At 40.3% G+C, this 27,142-nt stretch overlaps 2 protein-coding genes across 3 annotated transcripts; one reads left to right on the top strand and one right to left on the bottom strand.

Annotated features, from left to right (window-relative positions):
* Window positions 1-1,248: 1,248 nt before the first annotated feature.
* Window positions 1,249-17,481, bottom strand: gsk3ab (glycogen synthase kinase 3 alpha b). The gene is made up of 11 exons (XM_008431308.2): window positions 17,394-17,481; window positions 17,099-17,284; window positions 9,728-9,915; window positions 9,556-9,639; window positions 8,334-8,444; window positions 5,009-5,139; window positions 4,687-4,891; window positions 3,425-3,520; window positions 3,095-3,281; window positions 2,880-2,957; window positions 1,249-1,778 (listed from the first exon to the last, which is right to left on the bottom strand). Exons 2-11 carry the CDS (start codon window positions 17,271-17,273, stop codon window positions 1,711-1,713), a joined length of 1,323 nt encoding a protein of 440 aa, XP_008429530.1. The 5' UTR covers window positions 17,274-17,284; window positions 17,394-17,481; the 3' UTR covers window positions 1,249-1,710.
* Window positions 17,482-18,673: 1,192 nt separating this feature from the next.
* Window positions 18,674-26,409, top strand: znf526 (zinc finger protein 526). 2 transcript variants are annotated; one of them, XM_008431310.2, is made up of 8 exons: window positions 18,674-18,885; window positions 19,349-19,781; window positions 20,636-20,802; window positions 21,238-21,333; window positions 22,231-22,982; window positions 23,587-23,722; window positions 23,803-25,287; window positions 25,931-26,409. In XM_008431310.2, exons 2-8 carry the CDS (start codon window positions 19,505-19,507, stop codon window positions 26,099-26,101), a joined length of 3,084 nt encoding a protein of 1,027 aa, XP_008429532.1. In that variant the 5' UTR covers window positions 18,674-18,885; window positions 19,349-19,504; the 3' UTR covers window positions 26,102-26,409. The 2 variants fall into 2 exon arrangements, with proteins under 2 accessions (XP_008429532.1, XP_008429531.1); XM_008431309.2 differs by lacking the exon at window positions 18,674-18,885 and adding an exon at window positions 18,977-19,254.
* The last annotated feature ends 733 nt before the right edge of the window (window positions 26,410-27,142 follow it).

Raw genomic sequence — 27,142 nt, 5'->3', positions numbered from 1 at the left:
AAAAATAAAAATCCAATGAGAAAGTCCCCAGCCCTCCCCTAAAAACAGTACAATAAATAAAACAGTCATGACAACATTAATGGAGGACAAGGGAAAGTGGAGGCGAGGGATGGAGGAAGAGAGAGAATAAAAATGAAACATTTTGTTCTGTTTTTCTCCCCTTTCTGAACAAGGGGCTGAAATGAAACTGTATTTACAGACTGCGACTGAGGATAAACAGTCCGGCTGCTGCTGCTGGGCCGGTCTACTACAGAAAAGAAAAGAAAATTACAAGAACAACAATATAATAACAATAATAACAAAAATAACAAAATAAAAGGTACTTGATATATTTACAGTTCAGCTGTGAAAAAAATGAGGGAAAAGTGGGAGGAAGAGGAGGAATGGAAGGGGTGGGGGGAGGCTCCGAAAGCTGTCGGGTTTTTCCRGGGGGTTTGAGCATAACATCTGGTCAGATTATAACATATCAGTCGGGTCAGCTTGAACTGAACATGCACGTCTAWGTTTGGGGGTTTTTTTCTTCTTTTTTTTTTCTTTTTCCAAAAGAAAGAAACCCATCTCGTACTGACAGTGGACTGTTAGCTTAGCAATGCATTCAAAGAGCAACATGATATGAGCGGCCCCCTGCACCTGATGTCAGTCTTTTAACATAATCGAGCCGATGTGAGACGCAACACTGTACAGCAACATAATTAATGCGGTGCTGCGCCTCGACGCTTTGCAGGCGCCGAGGCTCGTGTTTTGGATGCGACCGGAGCCCCGCAGCAGAGGCTCTCTCTCCTCTGTGTGACGTTAAAAACTGGCCCCTTTGCTTCCTTCCACTCCCGCCTGGAGATGTGCAATACTTACTGAGAATCAACACCAACCACTCCGCTTTTCCAGCTTGACAAACGAAGCTTATAAACGACAAACCTGAAGCAGCGCAAACTCTGCTCAAACACGCTTCCTCTTCGTCGCGGAAAAAAAAAAAAGAAAAAAAAAAAGGCAGTTTAAGGAGCTAAAGCACGAAAACAAAGCGGTAAGCAGCCGTGGCGCTCCGTTTCTGTACTATCATTTAAAACCAGATCTCGCTTAAAAGGTTTCTCCGGTGAGAGACCAGTATGTTAAAATAGCTGTTTGGACATTTTTAGAAAGCAACAGAAGAGGATCTTCTATAAACGGTGAGCTCTGGTTGGGATGATTGTCAAAAATCAAGCTGTGAATACTCCTCGTCATCTCAACTCCAAAGCCAATCAAAAGTCAAATCAGTGGCCATTTCTAAAATATTTTAATGCAAATTAAATACATAAAAAAAAAGAAGAAAAAAAAATAATAATAAAAGTCAGCTGTTGATTTCAATACAGAAACCCCAGAATGTGTAGAAGACTTCTCCTTATCCTACCAACTTTGACTTTTTATCTGCCCATTTGAACTSCAGCTTCCATTAAACCAAAGGGCAGCTACAAAACGCCGATAAAACAACCCACAGCTTCATGAAGCRAGCGGCCGCAGCAGCCGCTTTCTATTGGAATAGTTTTGGAAAAGATACAAATGCMGAGCGTTTAAGTTGAGTGAGTTTGGTTATCTTTTTCTACTTTATAGGTTGGAGCCTGGACGAAGCTTTTAGAGGGAGAGGAGCAGGGGGAAGAAAAAAAAAAAAAGATGTGGGGGCAGAAGGAAAGAAATAATTGGGGAAGACGAAACTGAAATTTGTGATAGAGGGATGGATGCTCAGGTGCTGTTGTTGATGGATCCGGGTGCTGAGCTGGGCTGGGCGGTACTGTCCGACACGCTGCCCTCTGCAGGGGAAACGGCAGAATTACTATTCACAGGTCAGATTTCAAACATGCTGCAATCAGTTCACATCCTCTCATCTCTGTCATAAAAGTCATTAATTTGAAGCCGAGGGTGTTTTTTWTGTTTTTTCAGGGTGGAATGAAGATGCAACAAACATCCTCTGTTGCATTTTTCAGAGTGATTTCTAGCATTTCACAAGCTTTTAGCATGTTAGTGATGCATTCAAATAATTCAATTAAGGATTAGAACATTTTTACAATAATTTGAACCAAACGCAGCCACATTACGGACAAAGATTTTGCTTAATTACTGGTCTGAATGTGTTGTTTCAGTAAATGACCTTTTACTTTGAGTCTTTATGCTGCTGTTTCCGCCTACATCCATCCATTCCTAGTAGTAGAGCTTCTTTAAATTGCTTGATATTTTTTCACTCTTTCCTTTAAGCGTAATCATGATTAATTTTCAGCATGTGGTCAGTGTGTTTATAGAAGCCAAATGTCGGCCTGTTGTGATCCTGGGATWTTCCCAAACATCCTGACCAACTTTGACAGTTTGGGTCAGATGGTTTGAAATTTGGACAGAACTAAATAATCCTGCAAGACAATAATMCCAAACGCATCACAACTGGTTTAGAAAAGAATAAAGCAGGTTTACGTCAAGCTAGTGTTATAGCCCTGACCTCAACCGCATTAAAAATATTAGGGCGAAACTAAAACAGTCTGCACATAAAACCAACTAAWGGGTGAAATTAAACTCTTTCTGCCAAAAAGACGACTCAACTATCCTGAATTATGCCTGAYGCTTGTTGTTCAACTTGCTATGGGAGACTTAAACATTTATTRAGGCTCTCYGTTTACAGTTCTTGCTTTTGACAATAATTCAAGTTATTTGTTGTTTTTTTTWATCGCTCCACCCTGGAAAATCGTTCAAATATCATTAAAAGGCCAAAATGAATGACTWTAATGCTGCTGATAGGAAGATCTAAACCTTTAACATCTGAGCTTCTGTTAACATTCGCATCTATCCATGTYTGATTTCACTTTAAACAGAAACAAATGCAGTTGGACCAAAGTAGAAAGCGTAAGCAAAGCGGCCAACTGTACCGTGTGAGGCAGGCGATGTCTGTGCACGAGCGTGAGGAGGAATGAGTGTGGAGTTCAACTGGGGCTGAATGGACAGCTCTGAAAGCGGAGAGGAACAAATTGTCAATTACAGACAAAACACAGTCRGTTAAATAACAGCAGCAGCTGCTAACTTATGATGYGAGTCTTAATTGCTAAACGGTCAGGTTGAACGCAGAGGGCAGAAATGAACTGACCAACAGGACTGAAGTTGAAAAGGGGCGGCAGTTCCCGTCCGCTGGGCAGGCGGGTGTTGGGCTGACGCAGCTCATCGAAGAAGGCGTGCGCACATGCTTCCAGAGGAGACAGTCTGGAAACGGGGGTGTATTCCAGCAGGCGGGAGCAGAGGGCGATGGCCTCTGGTGGGGTGCGAGGCTTAAACACCTGAGAGGAGAGAGGAGGTTAGCATCAGTGTATGGAAAAAACCCCGTCAAAAGAGAAGATTAGGTAGGAGCAACTGGAAATTTCGGYGGGGAAATAGGCAGAGATTTAAAAGTTTAATTGTATGAAGTCAGAAGAAAACAAACCTTTGTCCAAGGATGTGCTTTGATCTGTGGGAATTTAAACTCTGTGTAGTTAGGGTTCATCTCCCGGATCTGCTCCCTCGTCGGCGTCCCCAAAACCTGAAAAGGATGGAAAATTACTTGTTACCAATCAAGACCATTACAAAAAAATAATATTACGGTTTCCATTTATATGCTGCATTACATATATTGTCCAATTGTTGACAAAACGCCTCTTGCAAAAAAAATAAAATCTCCTATTACTTATAACAAAGCGGTAATCAGAAAAGCTTCATAGACTCGTACCACTCCTGACTGGTAGCTGTTTATTTTTGACTCCCACATGTTTTGTTTTTGTTTGTTGTTTTTTTGCAAATGTGTTTTTTTCCATGATTGTTTTATGATTCAAACTCAGGGTTCCTACATATTTTCATGTACAAATTCCAGACTCAACTTCCCAAAGTCCTCAATAAATCTAAATAAAAACTGCAAAAGCAGATTCCTACACTTTAGACACARAACATGAAGAAAAGAAACAGGAAGGAAGTAAGGAAGCACACACGAAAGTAACAAAAGGAAGGAAACCAAGTATGAAAGGGAGGACACAATGAGGGAAAGAAATGCAAGTAAAAACAAACAAAGGAAGAACATGGAGAGGAAGGAAGGAATGACAAAGAGAGAAAGACCAAATGAAAGACAAGGAGGGAAAGAAAGACTGGAGGAATATAGTAGTGAAGGAGGAAGGACACATCGAATGATGAAACAGATTTTGAAACGAAGCCTTCTGCTCAGAAAGAGAGTTATAAAGTCTGTAGACATAGGAGAAAAATGTCCTCGCTAAGTTCACCAATTAGAGTTGAAGAAAAAGTTATAGAAAGAACTGGATTTACAAACTAGATAAATGTGCATTAATAGATCTACATCTGTCTCCTCGGTTTGAGGACAAACCATTTCCTCAGCTGCTGTTTCCACAAAAAATGTCACTATATTAAATTATTTTATAAAACAACAACAAACACCCTCCGTATTTTTCTGTCTCAAGTCAAAACCCATTTTTTTCAACTAATCTATTAACTTCAGGTTATTAACATCAATTAATAAGCTGCTGCTCCTAAAAACTCATTACTTTGCTTTAAACTATGTGATTTGCACACACATTTAAACTGAATTACAAACTTCTTATGAATAAAAACCATTCTATCACTACGGTAACCTACATGTTAAAGCAACATGTTATCAACTGGTTTGCTAGCTTTTCTGTCCAGACGACATCAGAGCGGCGGTACCTTAATGATCTCTACTAACTGGTCCACACCGCTGTCCCCGGGGAAGATGGGCTGGCCCAGCAGCAGCTCGGCTAACACGCAGCCGGCCGACCAGATGTCGATGTTGGACGTGTAGTCGGTGGCGCCGAATATGAGCTCTGGGGCACGGTAGTACCGTGAGCAAATATAGGACACATTCGGCTCCCCTCGAACTAGCTGCTTTGCACTGCGCAGTTTTTGAAGAGTGAGGGGGAAAACAAAAAAGACAGTCAGAGACGATAAAATTGTTTTGTTAATTTCAACAATCAAAATAAAGAACAAAACAATGAAGCGACTTTCCAACCTGCCAAAGTCACAAAGCTTGAGGATGGCAGTCTCTGGGTCTACCAGGAGGTTCTGAGGCTTTATGTCTCTGTGACAAACGCCCTGGGAATGGATATAGGCCAGACTGCGAAACAGYTGGTACATGTACACCTGAGAGGGGCAGACAGAAACAATCACAGAGTTAAACAAGCAGCCATTCTCACCAATTATGGAAAAAAAAAACAAGTAAAAATGCAATTTTCTTTTCCCATGTCGCAGCGTTAAAAGAAAAAGAAAAAAAAAAAAAAAGAGGGAGGATTAATATAAAAACTAATCAACTGTTGGGATTTCACAGAAAAAAATAACTCTTTGGTGCAGATTTGTCAAGTTTATGTCTGTACATAATCATCAAAAGTAAACATTTATGTAATCAGAATATTTGAATGAGAAAATAACCTCAAATATCACATTACCACGCTTTAACATATTTGAAAAAGGAAAATCTTCAGACTTCTCATTTTCAATGGTTTACAAGTCCAGTGAAACGATAGTTTAAGGTTCCTGGACTAACTAAATCTTTAAACCTTGTTGCAGCAAAGCCCGTCGTAGCAAGCCACTAATTGATARTATGATCAAATAAAATGAGCTTTAGAAATTTCAGTCTAATGGTTAGTATTTTTTGAAGGGTAATTTTACTCACACAGACTCAGCAATTCATTTTATTTATGTTTTCAGTTGCATAAGCTCTTTATTTCCTTTTTGTTTATCGTTTTTGGTGGTTGTGTTTTATTTTAGATCGATAAAATGTGTTCCGGTTCCAGTGTGGAGTATTTTGTCCTCCCAAAATTAAAGTTTATTGGTTGTCGAAAGAGTGAACAGTACTTTATTCTGCCATTATTACTTGAAAATGATCTCAAAGCAACATTATCATCATTTAGCGCTAGMATTTCTGGGACAATTTATCGTCCAGCAGAATTTGTTATCATGACAGGCCTAGATAGAGCACCGCTTATTAAAGACTGCTTGGATTTTTTAAAAAGCTCTGAACAGCGAGATATAAGAGAGAGAAATCCCTGCCTCTCCTGCTCCCCAGAGCCTGGGTCTCTGGTGGCGAAGCATGTTTTAGGAGAACCTACATGCTCCGTGCTCATGTTTGCGTGCTCTCCCACTGACAGGCTGCTACCTGGAGTGAGCGCTCCTTCCCTCATTACACAGGAGGCCAGGAACAACTGAGCTGTCAACACAAATGTTTGCACTGCTGCAGTCCCTGTGAAGCATTTCAGTTAAACAAAAGCTGCTTCACACTCAAATATACTAACACTTCTGAGTCATCATGGGAGACCACGGTATGAAYTGCTTGTTCCATGCAGAATCTTATTTCCAGGCATTGATAAATGTTAGTTATTTGACAAAAAAGGCACCCTTAATGTTATCTAAAYTACTAAGACGTCAAAAATWTMTAAWTTATCACTAAACAAAATGAAAATACTCTATCCTAYTCACCCCAGAGATAAGATCCAGTAAATRAAAAATACTACTTAGAAGGATCCCCTAAACGTAWAAACTAAATTGCTTTTGTTTTAAAATTTCACAACCAAAAAATTGTTTCCWAGTGGTTGCCAATYACAGCTGAGCTGGAAGTGTCACTATGATCCAGTTCTGAAGAAGGCAGCTGACAGACTTCATGAGAAACAGACCAAATATTCCCTTCTATGTTTGGCTACATGAAAACGGTTTAAGTGAACATTGTGTGGATTGTGATGAAGYCTGCAGTGACACATTTTTACACCGAAATAGCACGGCAGTGAAAATTCTCCCAGAAGAAGTGAATCCGTCCCAGTCTAAATCTTCTGAMATGTGTCCTCAYATCTAGGTCGGTGATGTCAGCCTCAAATCTAAAATATGACAATACAATGAAGTTGGCAATCTTCTGCTGCATCTGCGAATTGCAGGCAGGAAGCATCTTAACATGACAAATGGTGACTGCCGTCATCGTCATAATTATCGCCATTATTGCCCACGGGGCGCCTTGACAGCAGGCCGAGCGGATTATAAAATAATGGGGGACAAGATGACTGAGGGATGAGAAATGACGGCTGTTAACRAGAGGGCAGAGGGGCTTTGGAACAGAAGCTAAACAAAAGGAAACATKGTAAAAAACATGGGAGGGAAGAAGAAAAGAAAAAAAAGACTCCGGCAGTGACAGGATGGAAATATGTCTGAGAAGGAAGAAAAGAGAGAGAGAGATCAGCGTGCATGTGGACGCCTCAGGGGAGCAGCAGGCTGAGGTGGGGAAATGGGCCATGAGACATCTATAATGTCCTCTCCGCTGTTTCATATGCAGTAAACACAAAGACCAACATGAGCAGCGTTTTAACAGGAATCCAAGGGTACTGCAAGCGATTAACTCCCAGGGGTCCATCTTTTCTTTCTGCTTTCATTATCCTGCTGAGCTGTCTGTGAAAGCAAACAGACTTATGGGTTCATTATATCCTCAGGAGAGCAGAGARGAAACAAATATTCAAGATTTATACTAAATGTCATTTTACAATAAAAAATAATAATAACTACAATCTACTTTAAAGCAGTAAGTACTTTTAAGAGCAATTTTCCAGGCTAGGATTTGAAGCTGCAGTCAGAGGGATGTAAACACTTAGATTCAACTTGGGAAGCAGTTTCTTTGTAAGCGGTATTTTGCAATATTTATGTTGTGCAGAAATTGTAACACAATCTTACATTTCGACTGTTTTTAAGACAAATGCAGAGCAATRAAAATCAAGGTTTCACCGACTCAAATTTAAAATAATGAATAGAATTTAACGCATATATCTTCACAGAAATGTACAAATTTTGTCCAGACAACTGGCGACTAATTTGCACTTACACATTAAAGATGCAAAAAAGCTCCCAGCTAGCAATGTAATGTTAGCAGCGAGTCAACATTTAGAGTCACAGAAAGCAATGATGACATCTGAATGCAACTCAAACTTTTGCCAGAGAGAAAAGTCCAGCGAGGAAAAAAAATACACTGAATACACGACATTAAATAGTCCTGCCAATAAAAAATGAAGACCTGTGATTAAAATGTTAAAAAACCAACTTACTTTGTAAATTAAGTTAAGGCATTTTTATGTTAGATAAATGAACTTAAGACTTTTAAAGGATGCAGAGACCAGGTAAAAATGCACACTGCAAACTTCTAGATTAAAAAAAAAAAAAAACAGAATTATATCAATTTTAATGCAATTAAACTTAACCTGAACTATTCTGAAATAACAAAAAAATAAATAAAAATAGCTGAAGCCTGCAGATGGGGGTGGGAATGACTTYTTAGCACAATGTGGGTGATTTCAGCCTCGACTCACCTTAACATAGATGATGGGAACGATGGCCTTGGCCTTGTTGAAGTGCCGAGCCACCCTGTACACCGTCTCCGGGACGAAATCCAGCACAAGATTCAAATACACCTCATCTTTCTGGTGCAGAGAAGTGAAAGAAAGATTATTCACTAGAAAGGAGAAAATAATCTCAAGTCACTGTCTAACAGACATTTTCTTGACAGATTCTTCAGGAGCAGGATGTGACGTCACAAACTACATTCTTTTCGCTCCAGACTTGTTTTTCCAGATCTGCAACYCGAACACAGGGGGCTTTTTTTATAGCAGCATTTCCTCTTCAAACACTTGCAGGTCAGAATGTGACTGGGAATGAGGAGTCTGACCGCCAACCTTTATTCAACACCACCAATGTACAGGATTAACCACATGAGTCCTGTAACACTTGGATAAATGTCCAAGTCAAATTGATTGAGGAAACATTATATTTGTGCCACAATTTTAATATTAACATATTTATTCATCGAATTCCTAATAATATATTTTCCCTTGAAACTGTATCTTATGAACAGTATTATTTAGACCACACTACATCTTGACCCCAAGTATCAAGATGAAGAGGTGATTTATCAAAGAGTCATATCAAAACAAAATAGTAAACATGYTACAGGCATCTGTTGCTGTCCAAAAAAATTTAATCTAATACCGTCACTGGTAATTGATCAATAAAATCTAAGTCACTGGTGATTGATCAAAGTCAGTTGTACAATTAAGCAGCGTAGCGTTATTTTACTATCTTCAAGCAAATAAAATGCTCTTAATAAAGTATCGCCAACAAGAGTTGGTATTGTGGAACTATAAACTGGATCATGAGATACTTATTCAACGTATTTTCATTCCAAAAAAGTTTTAAAACACGAAGCTATGCTGGGCTAAAACCAGCACAAACTTTAAACCTATCTAAAGTAAAACCAACTTAATCCAAGGATATGTTTTGACCCAAATAAACCGATATGCTTGAATACGTATCGCAAAGTTCATTGTAAAGTCAAGATTTGAAATCTAAACACAAAGTGTCAAACCTAGCGGCTACAAAAGCTTAAATTAATGCACCRTTCGACCGCCTTGCCCTCACCCTGCACATGAATCACCGGTGATTCATGAAACATTAATCGTCTGGGCGTGGGAGCTTGCTGCCGCTGCTACCAAAAAATTTCTTTCAACATAAAACATGAAGTCAACACAGACACACCTTCTCTCCGCTCGAGTAGAAGAAGTAGCGTAGCCTCACAATGTTGCAGTGGTCCAACTTTCTCATAATCTGCAGCTCCCTATTCTATAACAGAAAAATAAAACGAACACTAAGCAGACAGGAAACACTTTCTTGTGGTCATCTAAGCAAATCAAGAGCTCCTCTGTTTTACCTTAAACCTTTTATCTTGGAGAACTTTCTTAATTGCCACCATCTCCTGCGTGTCGATGAGGCGAGCCTGGTAGACTACGCCAAAGGAGCCATTTCCAATGACCTTTATGTCTGTGTAGGACACTTCCTGCGGGCGGTCAGGGCCCTGGCCGGGGGTGGCTACCACCGTCGTCACTTTGCCGCTGTCTCCTGTGGACAGCAGAACAGAAACGACTTAGCATGCCTAAATCATATTGTGGCGGAAATKAAAATTAATTGATGATGATGTGAGGGCGTTCTTCTCCAGCAAGCACAGGAGGAAAAGAGGAGACTAATGGAGCTACATACAAAGTAATGTCGGAAGAAAACCTCTCCAGAGGCTGCGAAAAACCTTGAAAGTAGGAACCTCCAGCAGAAATTTGTGTTCAGATTCTCTCCATTCAAGCTCGAGGCAAAACGTTCAGTTTATAGATGAGTAAACGTGGTAGAGGCGCTCCCCGAAAGACTTGTTGGAAGATTCAACTGCAATGATTCATCAAGATGTTTAATTTTGAAATTACAGGAATTCTAAATGTTTATTTTTAATTGTCCATATTTTATTAACCTTCCTGAAGCTTTTGTAAAATACTTTGAATGAGAGAGTACACTTTCTTCTTTCTTTTAAATGTCATTTACTACAACTTTAACTGCCTGAATATTAACGGGGTCTAATCAGTGTCATTTCCATAAGCTGTGAAACAAAAAATGCTGGTACTGATTGTCTTTATGTTCCAATATTGAGCCTTTCAAGGCTTTTTGCCACCTGGAAAAAAAAAAAGCCTGCTCTTCTTTCAAATCTAAAACCACAATCTAACTTTTTTTTTTCGTCTAGTGGACACATAAGGATTTCTATTTACAAACTGAAGTATTCTATAGCAAAAGCAGATTTTGGAGCACTGTTCAAGAACCTTGAAACTGTGGTCCATTCAGTRATAAAATCATTACGTAAATTTAAGGTTTTTAAAGATGTCTGGGGTCTAAAWATTTTGTGAAATTGCCCTTTTGCAGCGTGTGCAGCAAGTCCACAACATACTTTATTATACAATGTGGAAATCGAGTTGTGATGTGGCAAGTCAAAGACAAAATACAACAATTAAATATAAAACAACATAAAATCAGCTGCATTTTTTGTTCTTCAGCTTTTCCAGTTTAAAAATTGAAGGGAAAAAAATGCTTGGTAAACTAAATGTTAGTAAATAGATGAAAGCTAGTTCTACTCTTCTTCAGGCTTCTCAGTTCTGGAAATATGTGTCATTTTCCTCTAAATTCACATTTATGTACTACTTTACATTGTCCTATCATTTAAAATCTCCATAAAACACATTGTAGTTTGTTAATCTAACATAGCAGAAGTGAAAAAGTTTAAATTGTCCAAGGATCCGTGTGTTTCTGCACCTGATAACGAACAGTCTTTGATGAGTATCTCACTTAATTGCTGTAACCTATATGTTGGTTCCAGAGACTTCGCTGGATGATAATGAGGTAGTGATACTTCCTGCAGCACTCCACCTGTTCACCTGGGTGAAACGAGGCTAAACCCTTCAGTCTGGAGGCATGTATTAATGCAGAACCGAATCTAAATCCAACCTCCTTCCTGAGACCCCATCGTGGCAAAATCCATCATAAAACCCAAAACTGTGGGACTACAACTGCATCAAATGTTTTGTCTCGGTAATGCTTCCAAAAACACGATAAGGTTCAGACCGATGTCTGACCTTGCGTGACAAAAACAGGCAAAAGGAAGATGCTGAAGATGTAACGCTTCCTGACAGCTCCGGTTAGAGTCAAATAGCTGTGTGGTGTTTTATGCCTGTGCATGTGTTGGGTCAGGAATGATTTGACAAATAGGAAACCCCTAAAAAAAAAACACCAGGAGGAGAGGAGCAGCAGATAAGAGGCCCACTGCCAACAGGCTTGTCAGAGCCTGTGATGAAATTGCATGGACAGCAGCACACCCAGAGGTGCAACATTTTCTGGGCTTGTTCAGTTCRCTTGCCTTAACAAGAMCCTTCCACATTTCTTTCCTATTTGCGTTTTAAAATGGAGCCAAAGAGATAAAATACTCTCCAGTAAAGATTYAAGACTGGATTATGACTAAGATTAGATATTAAGAAATTTCACAACTACTAAGTTTTACGTATTTAAACTTTTTATAGCAGAGTTATCCAAAGCTTCCCAGTAGCCTGTATTATATCCACATGATTAGCCTAGATCTGATCCCTCGGGTCAGCAGCGCTGAGATAAGTCAATGTGTGGGGCCTGCGCAGCGCTCCATCACTGCTCCACTCAACGGGCCCTTCCAGCMCAGCCACCACTTCTCTTAAAAAACGGTAAGTCAAATGGGAGCACATTAAAAATGAAGAAACGGTGGCATGATAGTGTCCTGAATAATAAATGCAAAGATTAGTGCTCTGCCCGGCTGTCAGAGAAGAGCTCTGCTCTCTAACCTGACGAGTTAAAGAAAATGGATGAGCAGGGTGACTTTCATTACACCTGTACTTCATGAAAAATTACCCTGGAGTTGTTTGTAAGCAAAAGAAAACTTCAGCACACTTTTAAGCTGATAAAAAGATTGTCAGTTGTGTGATAAATTACTATTAATATTTTATCATTAGTGGACCTCCAGCACCTTACCTGGCAGTGTTGGATGATGAATTAACGACAGGAGGACGTAGATAAATTGCTTTAAAGTCATTAGTGCTTTATAATTTCTGTACCTACAAGTTTTTAGCCTTTTCAACAGAACAAAACATCTTAACTGACCCACCGGCAGAATAAATTACMACAAACTCAAGATGAATTGATTAATTTCCCTTTACTTYGAAGCTGTTAACTCTACATATTGTGTTGCCAAGATTTATCTCTTCCTCTGCTGATTCAAGTACTTTAGCATRCATATCTCAGGGGTATTTGCAAATATTAGACATGGGTTTGTCATCACCAAACTGGAAATCTACATACCACATTAGATGGAAGTTATGGGGATTGGATTTATGTAAAGTAGCAGGAGGTCAGAAGCTAATGTGGCCACCCCTGAGTCAGAGCGCTGTTAAAGGCTGAACTGATGAAAGGTTTTAGAGTGGACTGGTTGTGACTCACAATACCAGTCTGGTTTATAAGGTTGCTATCACTGCACTCACTATTTACGACACCAGTGTGGAAAAAAGTGGGAGATTTTAGAGAGTAGGAAACAGCAGTCTTTATAAGGAAAATAGAAAAAGCTTCTCAGACAAATTGAGTTTGTATTTAAGTGAATGTTTAAGGCAACAAAAGATCAGCTTGACTAAAGCTATGAAAAGGTATGTGAATGTTTTATAYATGTTGGTATGAATAAATAGAAAAGCATTTTTTTAAAAATCTGTTCTTGCCAAAATAAGTCTGGAAAAAAGTTCTTCAGATTTCAAGACAAAAACCTAAAAACGTCCCATCCTTTAAAGATAAAGGATAGGCAAGTGTTGTTCAAAACAAAGAAAAATAACAGTAAAAATGACTTAAAAAGTAAAATCTGGTTTCAAAAGAAAAATGCCTTTCTTACATCTGCCGACGGTCATGTAATCRATATCCAAKCMAAGCGCCTGCCTCTCACGTGGAAATCACTTTGACGTGAATCGCCTAAACTAACCTGAATATTACTGATGACAAAATGGGTCCAGACCCGTTTCTGCAGGATGAAGTGAGGTGCTGCAAAAATGGTTCAGGAGTGATTGAAGGGGCACAGAAACGGGTTTCAGTCATTGAATTTTCAAGATCCTGCTCCAGTGGAGCAACACTTTGATGCAGTAGACATCAAGTTTGATCAATGGAGGCTCCAAGTCGCAGCGTAAGCCTGACAGGAGTTGAAAGATTTCAAAAATCGTGCAGAGAAACAAGTTGTGATGTGCAGGGTCAATATAAAGCTGGAAGATAAAAGGAGACAGGCATGGATGCACTAATAACATGGGGAAAAACAAAACAAAAAGATAACCAGTCTGTTCTGCAGCAGTCACWCTGCATGACTTTTCCAGAAAAGTTCTGACACTATTTGATATTGCTTGTAGTTAATCTTTAGTTTGAAGAGCATTAAATCGAAGGTTTCAGCTCATCTGTCACACCGAACAATCAGAGCAGCGATATAAGTTCACAGCTGCTAACAGCYGACCTCAGTACAAAACCTGGCTGTAAAGAATCTGTAACCTGATCACACTGCAGACTTTATGAAGTCTGATCAACTTTATGCCTGATCACAGCAGCCGATCTGATGACAAAAAGAAACAATTTTAGACGAGTTATTCTTCTGCTGTGGCTCATCAATGTTCTGTTTGCAATGACTATTAAAAAAAATAAAAATAAATAAATCATGTAGCTAAGCAACAATAACATAGGTCATGATAAACAAGATACTGTGATTTACTAGCCATATCGAGGATTTCTATGTTTTAGTTTTTAAAAGCTATGGTAACGTTGGGCAACTGAACAGAAAAGTATTTTTGTATAACCTACCAAAAAGATAAAGACATGGAAAACTGATGCACAGAAATGCTGACTGATGAAAATAAGAATGAATAAGTCAGCATTTAATAATTAATAGGGCCCCATAAAATGAGTCCATGCCATAGAGCCACCAGTTATTAAAAAACTTGCACAACTAAAAACCAAAATATTTCAGTTTTGTCATCCTGATAATATGATTCAAGATGTTTTTGAACAAATACTAAACATACCTAAATCATGGACAGTTAATTCTACAAAGTGTATAAAATGCTTATTATTTTACAAACAGATTACAGTTTACACCTTTCTGGTCTGTACAGGCTTCCATCARATAATGATAATGAAATTAAACAGAGAGCTCATGTAATTTACTTACATAACTATCGTCATCATTAACTATCTGAATGAAAGCAGCACAATATTAGAAAATCTYATCCTTCTCTTTCAGGGTTTTAGTGAACATATTGTTCACCTTTGGCTACTGTGTGTCATTTGTTTTGAAAGCTCTGAATAATAATAATGTGTTTTCATGTGATTTTATGTTCATCTTTTGAATAGTCTTACTTATTTTACCTTTGTGTGAACCTGCAGGATTTTATTTGCTGGTGATATACCTGAATTTTCCCAATAAGGGAAATAAAAGGTCACTTCTATTACATTAAAAACAGAGTAAATCAATAAACTATCAGTAGTAGCAGTACTACCAATGCTGAGAGTTAAGTGGTAGTTCTGCTTTACGATAAATTCACAAAAAAAAAAAAAAAAATAACATGTTTCACCGATACAGCAGTATTTCTCACCCTTTAAAATAACATTCTGACAGTATTTCTAAAACTGAAATTTACTCTGAAATAAAACGGTCATTTTTTGTTATAGCTTCAACTTGTTGCTCGAACTAAAATTGTGACACAGTGATCTGTTAGTTTTGCCCTTTTGTACCATCCTGTTTAAAGCAACAAGTAATATTGTGGGTACAAATCCTTAGCTAAGCAGGAAAATGACATTTACATGTCTGCACACAAGCCTACCTAAGGGAACACCAGATTTAACAAACCGTCAAAGCAGCGGTTAAATAGCAAATAAAAGATCCATCTTTCAATTATCTCTAAAGAATATTGATGCCAGCGCAGCTTCATGGTTTTGAGCCTATTTTGATGAACAGAGCTACAAGCCTAGGGATTATTTTAAACATCTGCAAACAATAGAAATCAGTACTGTGTTATATTCATATTAAGTATGTTACAATCAGTAAGTCTGCTGTTGCTSTTTCTTCTCTAATAGCCTGACATGTGATTTCACTACTCGCTGCACCATCCACCTCGAAATCAGCTTTTCATTTGCTATTGCTGGTTGCACTTTCAGTAATTCATGTTGATAACACAAACACGCCCACAATATAATTTTACCTCAGAAGGAGTAGATCATAAATAGTCGGTTAACATTTTCAAGTACATATAAAATAAATTCATTAGCCAGTAAATGGTTCAAGTTGTAGATGATTTTTCTAAATTGTAATTAATTGAGATTTAATCTAAGTACTGAAAAGAAAAAAACAAACAYTTRCAGGTTAACTTTTTATGAAAACATCTAACTTTATTAGATATTTTTATAAGACTTTTTTTTTTKACATTTTGTCACCTCTGACCAACAATTATATCACTCAAGTTATTTTGTTGCTCTTTCAGATTTAGTTTTTTACCTCCAACATACAGATTTTTGTGGCTGTTGTTTGTGCTCTAATTACGCAAGTTATGATCACATCACTCTCATCTCCTGTAAGATAGCTTTTATTTGCAATTATGGGATGCAATTTGACAATTCATGTCAAAAATATAAAGTGAATATATACAGAATATTATCCCTAGTTCTTTTCTCCCATTCTTGTAGGTAAAATAAAAGGTACGTGATAAAATTTGGATGTAGTAAATAAGATTTATTTTCCCCCCAAATCAACAAATTACAGTTTAATAATGTAAGGTAACTGTCAGATGATCTGACACTTACAGCATATGTCTAATTAGCCTGCATTTGGTGCAGTTTCCATTTGAAATTGGAAATTATTTTCATCTGAATTGCAGAATTCAATTACTATGTTAACTATGAATGTTAAATTTATGTTTGTGTTTCAAGTGAACAAACTGACCGAGCATTAAAAGGGGGATTGCAATATATATTAATATTTAGATTTTAGAGGATCAAAATTTAATGTATGATTTCAATAGAACAAATGCATCAAAATACAAGAATGTCAGCTTTTAAAATGTTGTCGCGGTCTTAATTTTTTCGAAAACATAAATGCTCTTCGGATCATCTGAATAGCATTTAATCCTCCTTGGGAACATTCTGCCAACATGCCAATATATATTCTGTTAAGACGTGTGAACCATCTAGTACTAAWATAATATCGGTGTGAGAAAACGCATCAATTAGATTAGCCAGATTTCAGGACGACGAAAAACTTAAGAGTAGAAGAATTTTCAGAACACTTTTTCCAAACGTTAGCAAGTTAGCTAGCATCCACCTCTGATATAAATAGCAGAAAATATGATGTTCTCAGCTTGAGCTACTTCCATCCTACACATACAAATGGCAAAGAACTGTTCGGCAATTTAAAAAATCTGAAATTTTTTGTTAACGTTGAGCTGTGACTAGTTTAAGCTTTTCGCCAGCAAAGCTAACGACATTGCTAGCAGATGAAAGCCGTTGATCGCAGCGCTACCTCGGTGAAAAACAAGGCTATCCGGCTAACTGCTATGTTTAGCTYTCCAGCAACAGTCGACATCAAATTTACTTTGACGGCTTTATTTTCAAAGAATACGTTTCTTCGATGCCCATAGTGTCACGTATGACGCACTGGTTGTATAAATGTGAATACAAAACTTACTGGGCAGTTTCAAATTTCCAAAGCTCGTCGAGCCGCTTCCACTGGCTTGTGAAGCCCCAGTTTTTCCTGTCGAGCTTCCGCTGGCCACCGCCGATACGGCACCGGCTACAGCAGATCCGGGAGCTCCGGGAGGCTCAGCGAATGAGCTGGTCCTGGCCCGCCCGCTGCCGCTCATATTTGTGTGAACTAGAGCCGAGGGCACAGTTGAATGTTTAGAGCAGCAACACGGGCGGACACACTGCCATATGTGTGCGTGTTGTAATATTTGATATAAATTCTAAAAAATTACACTTACAGCGTTCAGTATAGGTTTCCCGTCTCCCCCTTTCTTCCTCTGTAGAACAGTGATGGTGGGGGGACTGGGGAGTTGACGCACAACGACGTAAAGACTGCAATGGATCATGGGAAATTGAGTTTTTAGAAAGGAATAGAAGATTATTATCTACGGAAGAGGATTAGGGCCACTGAAAAAAAAGACTTTAATCTCAGATTGCTTAGTAAAAAGGCAGAATTCAGACTTTTTACTCTCAAAATTATGTATTATTATTGGTTTTAGTCTGTAAAAATGGTTATCATTTATTGATACAAAACCAAGAAAAGCTCAAGTCTTTTGCAGTTTCTTTGCCTTATATATTATCTGAAAACACACTATATTGTGGTTCTGATCAAATTAGTGCCGCTTGATCTTTGTGAAATATGACAGATTATGGCCCTTGATCAAACCAAAACTAGTGATATTCTACCCATAGATGTTATACAAAGGATTTTCCTTACATTACCTATTTTGACAGGTAATTGTCAAAACAGGTATAAATYAACATAAGATTAATATGAAATGTTGCACAGTAGACGCTGCCTATCTCAGGTAATCATTTGGCAAGAGGCAAGGTACATCCTGAACAGGTCACCATCCATCACAAGGCAACATAAAGACACAACRAGAAAACACCAGAGATAAATGTAAACAAAATAGGGGGGTAGGCAGGAGGAATYAAAACAAACATATTGACAAGACTTAAAAAGTTTAATCATAAGACAAATAAATGCAAATAAAAACTTTTATTTAATGYATTTATAAGAAAAAATAAGACAAACCTTATAGTTTCCTGATTTTAGAAAATATTGTGCAGCAGCAACATGACATACAGAAAATCAATATGCTAAAAAAAAAATAATTAAATACAATGTATATTTCAATACCATAAATGTAGAAAAGTAATAGCTACAAATGTTCTAACATAATTCTAATAATAAAATAGACGTATAGTATTGTTTAAGMTCAAAAAAACAAAAAAGTAAAATAAAGATGCATTAAAACCAATCTGGATAAATCTTCTAAAAATTYATAAGCAAATAAGAAAAATTATTTMAAAATAATTMAAGTAAAAGCGAAACTACTGAAGTTCATGTGAAAACCAGACTAAAAATAAAATATTTTAACTTTGAATTTATCAGTGTAGTACTGCTCTGTATTTGGGGAAATCCTCTAAAAAACTACAATTCCCAGCCTTAAAGTGCCCATTACGATTGACAGTCGCTGTGTCCAATCACAGGAGCCGAAGCGCACACGCTATCAAACTGGGCGGGGCTTACAGCACAGGAACAGCGGCGAACGGCGGGGAAACGTCGCTTTACACGCTTTTGAAGCCATATTTATATGGCGATTTATTTGATTTAGAATTTTTAAAGCTGCGCTTGCTGGTAAAAGACTGCCATCAAAGACAAACGGGTGCGTTAACTACGAGGGAAGAGCTCACGACTGTCTGTTCAGCGACAGTAAATGAGAGGTAAGGGTAAAGAAGGGCCCGCCGTCATGGCCGTAGAGCTGCGGAGAAAAGTGGCTAGCGCCGCCTGACGGACCGCCCGACGAACCGGGCCTCCGCTTTCAGGAAACCGCGGTGCSGAGAAAGGTCTGCAGCCTCCAAAGGAGCGCCGCCAACAGCTCTCCATACGCCATCACACATTGTAAACAAAGATAGGAGTTTATTTTTGGAAGCAGGTGAAGAATTTGGGGGGTTTTAGTTGATCGAGGTGGTAATGTTAGCATCAGAGGCCCTTCATTTAGCTAACGGCCGTGTGTTTGTTCCCGCACTTCTTTCACCATGCCTCCATCAACACTACAGGGATTGTTGTTTATTAATAGAGTATTTCACTTTGTAAGTCAATTATAAACACAAAGTCACAGCTTAGGAGGTAAATTGTACTTTTTAAAAAGGGATTTTAATTTGTTTTTGTTGTCGTTTCTCGCAGTTGTGCCCCAAACCCGAGGTTTCTCTAGATGCCAAGAAGTTGCCTTCATTAACAAGTCCGGSCTGTGACGTTTCACCATCAATCGGCCCTTCAGACACAACTTCCCATGATAAACTCACAGGCATAACAAGTCACCACCCACGCCGACACCCTGCCATGATGGCAGAAGGGGGCCAGGAGGAGGCAGAGGACATGTATGTGGAGCACCAGTACATGTGCAGCGAGTGCCAGCAGCTCTTCGGCACCCTGGAGGAGGTTCTGATCCACCAGCAGATCCACACGGCCCAGGAAAACGATGCTGAGGCCGCAGGGTTTGGCCAGGGTCAGCACTACCAGTGTCTGGAGTGTGGGAGCCTCCTTGTGAATGCAGAGGAGCTGCTGCAGCACCAGGAGATGCACATGAGAGAGGCTGGGATGGAGGTCGAGCAACAAGGTGATTTAAAAGCAAAAGCTGCAGGAAATGTAGCACCTTGATAATTTATTAAAAACCCTGCAGCATTTTCTTTTTTATTGCTTTCTAACCATAAGTGTATTTTACTATGACCAGATTTTTATGCAAAATATTAGGCTTGTCACAACAAATTTTTCTGGATGATAATTTTTTCCCATTTATTGTTGCGATAAACAWTAATATGAYTGTTTTCAAACCTTTTTCAAGTAATWTAATGATTACGCCATAATGGTGCAAGTTCACCGACTCGAACGCTCAACACTGGAACTGATATGTTGTCATTTTAGCTGCTCTCTCATCTGTCTGTTCCGTTTCCTCTTCTTCTTCTCTCCCATTTCATAACAGAGGGGTTAACGGGTAAAAATATTTGTAAACAGAAAACTGTTCAGGAAGAAATGGTACCAATAGTGACATTAACTATAGACATTAAGAACCTTTTGTATCTTCTTCTCTATTGGTGCCTACTGCTTTCTCTACTCCAATCCTTCTCAGTTGTTTCTTTCTCATTWGTAGCAGCTTTGTTGAAATTATGAAATTCTTAAATAGTTAAGTTGCTCACATGACTTCTGTCTTTGCTGAGTTGACATCAGAGATAATCTAAACAATTTACATTGCCTCTTTCCCAAACTCTCTGGGTTGCATCTCTTTTCCCYGCCTCTGATTGTGATAAATTATCCTGTTTAGCAGAAGCTCTGCTGTTGTTTCCTCTTTCCCCTGAATCTGCGTGTTTTCAGTAGCTCTAAATATCGTATTTCTTGCTGAATCTGCCTCATGTTTTTGCMGCTGAGCTGCAAACCAACTCAAACTTCTTCTTCTCCCTTTTTTTGTTTCTCCAGAGGTGTGCGAGGTTCAGGAGTTGGAGCAGGCCAGCTCAGAGGCGCAGGGACCCGTTCAGTACCAGTGCCTCGACTGCCTGGCTCTATTCGACTCCCCCGATACCTGGCTGGAGCACCGGCGAACACACAGCAGGAGCAGCACACACAGCAACACACAGGCGTCCAACGTAAGCGATCCAACACACTCATCCATTCCTGAAAAACAAACCAGCGTCCAAACGGTGACTTATTCTGTTTATGTTGTAAATACAACCTTCGATCGGCTGCAGCTTGGTAGTGGCGTTTGGCAGAGACATTTCTGCTTAGTCAGCTTCTKAGTTAATGTTCTGCTAACCTCATGCAGCAAACAACATCCAGGCGCTTTTAATTATCAATAACCATTTCATTTAAAGGGAAGATAAATTCRAATTTATGTCAGAAACATGAAAAAGTAATAATTTTTTTTATTGAAGATTTCTTGCTTGTCTCTTTTTTAGGTCAGTTTTTTTTTTTGTCCCCCCACCCAAACTTTAAAATGTTACATTATCCTACTAAATGGAAATTTAAGTCGGTTTTAATCAGACATGAAAAGACTGATTTTGTGTTTGTGTTCATGCTGACAGGAGTACGTGCTGCAGGCGGACGGCTCCATCACTCCTCTCAACAACATGCAGAACTTTGTGCTGAGTGAGCAGCAGGCTGGAGAGATCCTGGCACAGGTGTTTGTATCTAAGCCTCTTGTAAACCTGTCACTGTTTGGCTTGTCTGCCTCTTGTTTTAAGGGAAAACAGGACGCCATCTTTTAATGAAAGGTTTCATCTAGACCACATGAGTCAAACTCGAGGCCTCAGGGCCAAACCCGGCCCACCGTAGCGTTTTTATGTGGCCCTCTAAACCCCAGACTGACACTTGGAGCCTTCAAGATGACAGTAGTATGCAGAAATATTATTTTATTAATTAAATCAAAAATAGTTTTTATATGTCTACTGCCAAATTACATCTGTCAGTCCCTTCAGTTTTTTACGATGGTGGAAATTCACGCATACACRCTTTTCCCCMAAACTTTTTTATGCTAATGCAAAATTGTGAATTTTTGCTAAAATGGTCAAAAACATGGGGTTTAAATGATGCCAGCTCCCACCTGCAGATGGCAGTATTTCTTACTTCTATGACAGCTGTGATCAATGTGGCGAGTAACAAAAATTCACATTTACAGTCTATTTAAATATTGCAAAATGTGTTGCAGATGTTAGGAAAGTAGCTCCTCAAAATTAGTAAATTTGACTGCACAAAAAATAATCACAATCACAGCGGTCATAAATTCCTGTAGGGGCTGATCAATGTGGAAAGATGTTCAATATTATTTTGTTTATTCACTTATTGAATGTACGCACAACTATTTTGTAATAATTCAGCAGTTTGTTAATGTGTTTTATCAATGCATTCTGGTACAACCAGCCCTGATGTAGACATTCTGTCTGCTTCCTGAAAATTTRAATCTTTAGTGGACATCATTTGAGGTCGTAGATGTTTATCCTGCCAAGTTAAAACGCCAAAGTTCTGGACAGTGCGTGAGTTTCTATCCTCTTACGTTTTCATTTTACCTTGTGTTTCAGGTACTTTCCCACCAGCAGCAGCAGAAGAGGACTCGTAGATCTTCCTCCAAACCTGCTGGGTCCACCCGCTCCTACCTGCTGCCCCCTGTGACCCCGACTCCTGGCTCCGCCACCATGCACCTGCAGATCCTCACCGCTCAAGCCCTGGCGGACGGCTCCACCGTCCCGAGCCAGCACCGCTCTAAGCAGCCGACACTGCTGTCTGCTCTGGGTCAGAGTTCCTCGGCGAAGCTGGAGGTCCTGGAGAAYGGCATTCAGAGACTGGAGTTCAGGCTGGCGCCTGGCGCCGGCCAGCAGCAGCAGCAATCAGCCGAGCTGGTGGTAATCCACCCTTACGAGTGCTCAGAGTGCRCCCTTCTCTTCCATACTCCAGAGGACTTCCTCCAGCACCAGGGGGAGCACTTCCTGGGCCAGGACAAGGAGAGTGGAGGGCCGGGTGTCATGAGTGGCCTCGAGGAGATGCGAGGAAGCGAAGAGGCTCTGAGGAGCAGAGCAGCAGAGATGAAGGCGTTGGGTTTGGCCAAGCCTCTACGCTGTGAGCTCTGCGACCGCGCCTTCACCTCCATCAACCGGCTCGCCGCTCATAAGCGTGTTCACGAGGAGGGAACGCACGAGTGTCCGGAGTGCGGGAAGGTCTTCAAGAAAGCGCTGTCGCTGCAGACGCACATAGGCACTCATTCAGGMGTTGCACGGCATCTGTGTGTGGACTGTGGGAATGGCTTCACTACTGAGATGACGCTCATCATGCACAGGTGAATATTTGATAACGTTACAGTAATTAAGGGTCCGAGTGTGCGGAGGGGGGAACTGTTCATGGATCCAGTTGTTTTCTTATCATATAATTCTCATTCTGCTGAACTGTGAAAAACACTGGACACTTCCTGGGRATTTAAATCCAGTACATGCATTATATTAAAATTCGCTACTGCTTGGTGGTTCTCTGGATACGTTTAATGTGTTTTAAGTTATTACTTCTGAACTGTAGAAGAAAACCTTTTTGGGGAGAATCCCTGCAGCAGATAAACATTGCTCCTTAAAGTACAGAAGCTTATAATATTGCATAATATAATTAATAGTCTAAAATGTGCTAATCTCCTCTAGAGCTGAATAGAATAAAGATGGAAAATAAATATTAAAAATGAGGCGGCTATTTGCGAACAAAGTTTAATATTTTCTAGCTGAAAAGTTGGTCAATCATTTCTCAGACATGGAAACAGATMGATAGGTTAAACTCACATATAAATATATAGTCCCCAATTTGTCRAACAATTGGAGCTGCAATAATTTGGAAAGGTTTATTWAGCAAAAATGACTCTGACTGAATATGMATTTTGTCTTCATTTTGACCTCTTSCAGAAAGGTACATGTTGCAGATCCGTTTCACAGGTGTCAGATCTGCAACAAAACCTTCACCAACATGACTAAATACCTCTACCATCGTCGGACCCACCTCGACCAGGAATCATCAGGAACAGCCACTCACATCTTTGTGGTAGGAACTGGCATAACTCTCTCCTTCTTACTGCCTCAGCACTCTTAACGTAATGTCACGTAATCTCTGTTCTTCTCTAGGCTTCACCTCCACAAAGAGCATCTGCCTCCGCTCTCGCTATCCTACAGAGAGCAAGAGAGAAGAAGAAGCCTCAAATAGATGAAGCGGGAATCAATGAGCAGGCTCCGCTCACAGAAGAAGAGATGGAGCAACTAAGGAATCCACAGTCCGAGTCTCCGAGGACTCTGGATGCTGAAGAAGCGATGGAAGAGAAGGACGACGTCACAATGGAAGCAGCTCGTGAGCACCAGCAGGTCATGACGAAAGACGTCGCAATTTCCGGTTCCGTCGATGAGGCCGCGTCAGGAAACGCCGCCTCATCGTCAGGCAAAGGGCCGTTTAGTTGTCGTTCGTGTTCGAAGACGTTTCCCTCCCAGCTGCTGCTCGCTCACCACCGCAGCAAGTCCCACACTCCTCAGCGCAGGTTTGTGTGCGGCGTATGCGGGAAGTTCTTCAAGAAGCAGATCCACGCGCAGAACCACATGCGCATACACACGGGCGAGAAACCCTTCCAGTGTTCAGACTGCGGTAAAACTTTCTCCCTGCTGGCCAATCTGATGCGCCACACACTCATCCACTCTGGAGTTCGCCCGTACCGCTGCGACGTGTGTTACCGCTCCTTCTCCCAGTCGTCCAACCTGCGTCAGCACAGCCTGCTGCACTCCAGCGCGCCGAAGCTTGCCTGCCCCGAATGCCCCGCCACATTTCGCTGGCCCAACAAGCTGGCGGCGCACCGCTTCACTCAACACCCCGGAGCTCCGGCTCCTTTTCCCTGTCCTCACTGTGAAGCGGGCTTCCTGACCAAGAGTCAACGGGACAGTCACTGTGCGGAGCAGCACCCGACACCGGTCCAAAACCCGACGGAACCATCCACGTCAACAACGGTGATCGAATCAGGGGATTTAACCAGCTGGGGTAAAGGAGCCTTAGATTGTAATATCTGTGGGAGGAAGCTTAACTCTCCTTCCAACCTGCGGCTTCACAGACTGAGCCACTTCTCCCTGGGCCGAGGACGGCCGCAGCGCAGCGCCGGGAAGCGACCCAAAGCTCACCAATGTCCCATCTGTTGCAAACTGTTTGTGTCATCCTCTGCGGTTGCGCTCCACCAGCGCGTCCACACCGGCGAGCGGCCGTTCCCCTGCCAGGTGTGCGGGAAGCGCTTCCGTCAGAGCACGCACCTGCGGGAGCACATGCGCGTCCACACAGGCGAGCGGCCGTTTCGCTGCGAAACCTGCGGGAAGGGCTTCATCCAGAGCATGCACCTCACCGAGCACCGCAGGACGCACACGGGCGAGCGGCCGCACGTGTGCCCGCTGTGCGGCAAAGCCTTCAAGACCTTCTCCAACCTGAGGAACCACAAGAAGACCCACGCGAGGCAGCAGAGGCTAGACGAGGAGGCCGCTGCGGAAGCCGGCTCTGCGGTGGCGGTGGTGGATGCCTCCGTAGTGGACTTGGCCAACGGGCAAACCCAGCTCATCCAGATCCAGACCTCAGATCTACAACAGGTACAGTGCCTCTTAAAGTATTCACCGCTCGATTTTTTTAAATTTTTTATTTGGAAAGGCAATATACAATTATTTTGTACAACCAAGCTTCCACCACAATGGAAGGAAGAGAAGGAAAAACATAAGCCAATCCAGGGTTTTTGTATAATAACCAAGCAAGAGTGGTGGGTGGGGGGTAGAGAAGGGTCAGGTCTGATTTTTCTTTTGTTAGGGGAAAAACACAATCAAGAGCATAAATTTGCCATAATCCTGAACTAAGGTACAATACACAGCACAACAGTACTTGCATGTAATGGACATATTTAGTCCACAGAAATGACCAATTTTACATAGTTTGTCCATTTAGACCAGATCCTGAAGAAAGATTCTCTTCGACCTTTTCATCTAATTCTCATCTACAATGCCACTAATACTCAGAGCTGTCTCTGGGTTTATTTTACTCACATTAATGTTGCTTTAGAGGGTCATAGTGGTCATTATGAAACCATAACCTTATATAATCTATATTTTCTTACAATTAAATCCTGTTGGATTACACAAAGGACTCATTTCGTCTTCCCTCACCAGGACCATCCATATTAACAGGATAAATTAAGAGTAGGAATCCCAATACTTTACTAATTAACAATAATCCTCTTCCCAGACACAAGGCACCCCCACCATCATGTGCAACGAGTTTGGAGAGACGATCGCCATCATCGAGACGAGCGAGGGAGCGGCTCTGCCTCTGGAGCAGGCGCTGGAGATCTATCAGAGAGCTCTGGAGAACGGCCTGGCTGCAGACCCAGCGGCGGACGGGCTGCAGCTGCTCTGAGAGAACCAAAACTGGATCCGATTCAACGTTAGTCCCAATACTGGCTGAAAACTAAGACTAATTCACTGCTGTGAAGGAAAATGTGATGATTTATCGCAACCAGAAGCTTCTGAACTCGACTAAAACCAAAGTTTGTCAGGTTTCCTCCTCTTTCCTCATTTGAGGGATCACTGTCGATACATTTGGAAGTGATGCCAATTAAATTAAAGATATGATAAATTTAAATAAGGACCATTGTTTGTGCCTCTGATTACATTTATATTATTTTTATCACTGTTTCATTGTAAAATAAATGTTTTTTTTCTTAATGTTTCTCTGCATTTTTCAACCAGACAGCTGTGTATTAAGGTATTTGGACATAACTAATGCTTGAATAACCCTATTGTACAACCTTGTGTTTTAATCAATTAGAAGGACATTTACCTATTAAGACACATTTGCTGTTCTTCCTCCATCTTGCCCTATCTCCACTTCTACTCATTTTCCTTTTTCCCCTCAAACTGAAAATCCTGCATAAAATAGAGAAAAAAATATGCATAGTTAGAAGAATGTAATAATCGTGGCACTGGGATCAATAGAAAGGTCAATAGGTGTGGAAATTTCCAGATCCAGACTGATGAGTTCATCACATTCATTAGAAAATCCAAATAAATCACTACCCTTCCGCCAAAGACAGGACAGGGTAGCAATTTGTTGGTATTGTACGCATTACATTATATTGTACAGGTTTAGTTCAGTATTTGGATAATATGAGAGACTACTTTGAAATTTAGTAAAACCTAGGCAATAAAAATGTTGTGGTTTACAAAGCAAGCATTGTTCAGTACAATGGCTTTACCATTCACTCAATATTGTGCCTGTAATTTAACAGACATTTCTACAAAACAAAAATATTCATGAAGGGAAGCGTTAAAGAATGAGCTCAGTGATGCACCAAACTAATTCCAGCACTGTTGGTAGTTAAATAACACAAAACACAATGCACTGATTTTATGCAAAATTAGAAGACAATGACTTAAATGTACAAACAAATTTGAAGAC

Source organism: Poecilia reticulata, linkage group LG16, assembly GCF_000633615.1.
Source record: "Poecilia reticulata strain Guanapo linkage group LG16, Guppy_female_1.0+MT, whole genome shotgun sequence".
Taxonomy (NCBI): Eukaryota; Metazoa; Chordata; class Actinopteri; order Cyprinodontiformes; family Poeciliidae; genus Poecilia; species Poecilia reticulata.
The sequence above is the reverse complement of the archived record's forward strand: the minus strand, read 5'-3'. Positions and strand labels throughout refer to the sequence as shown.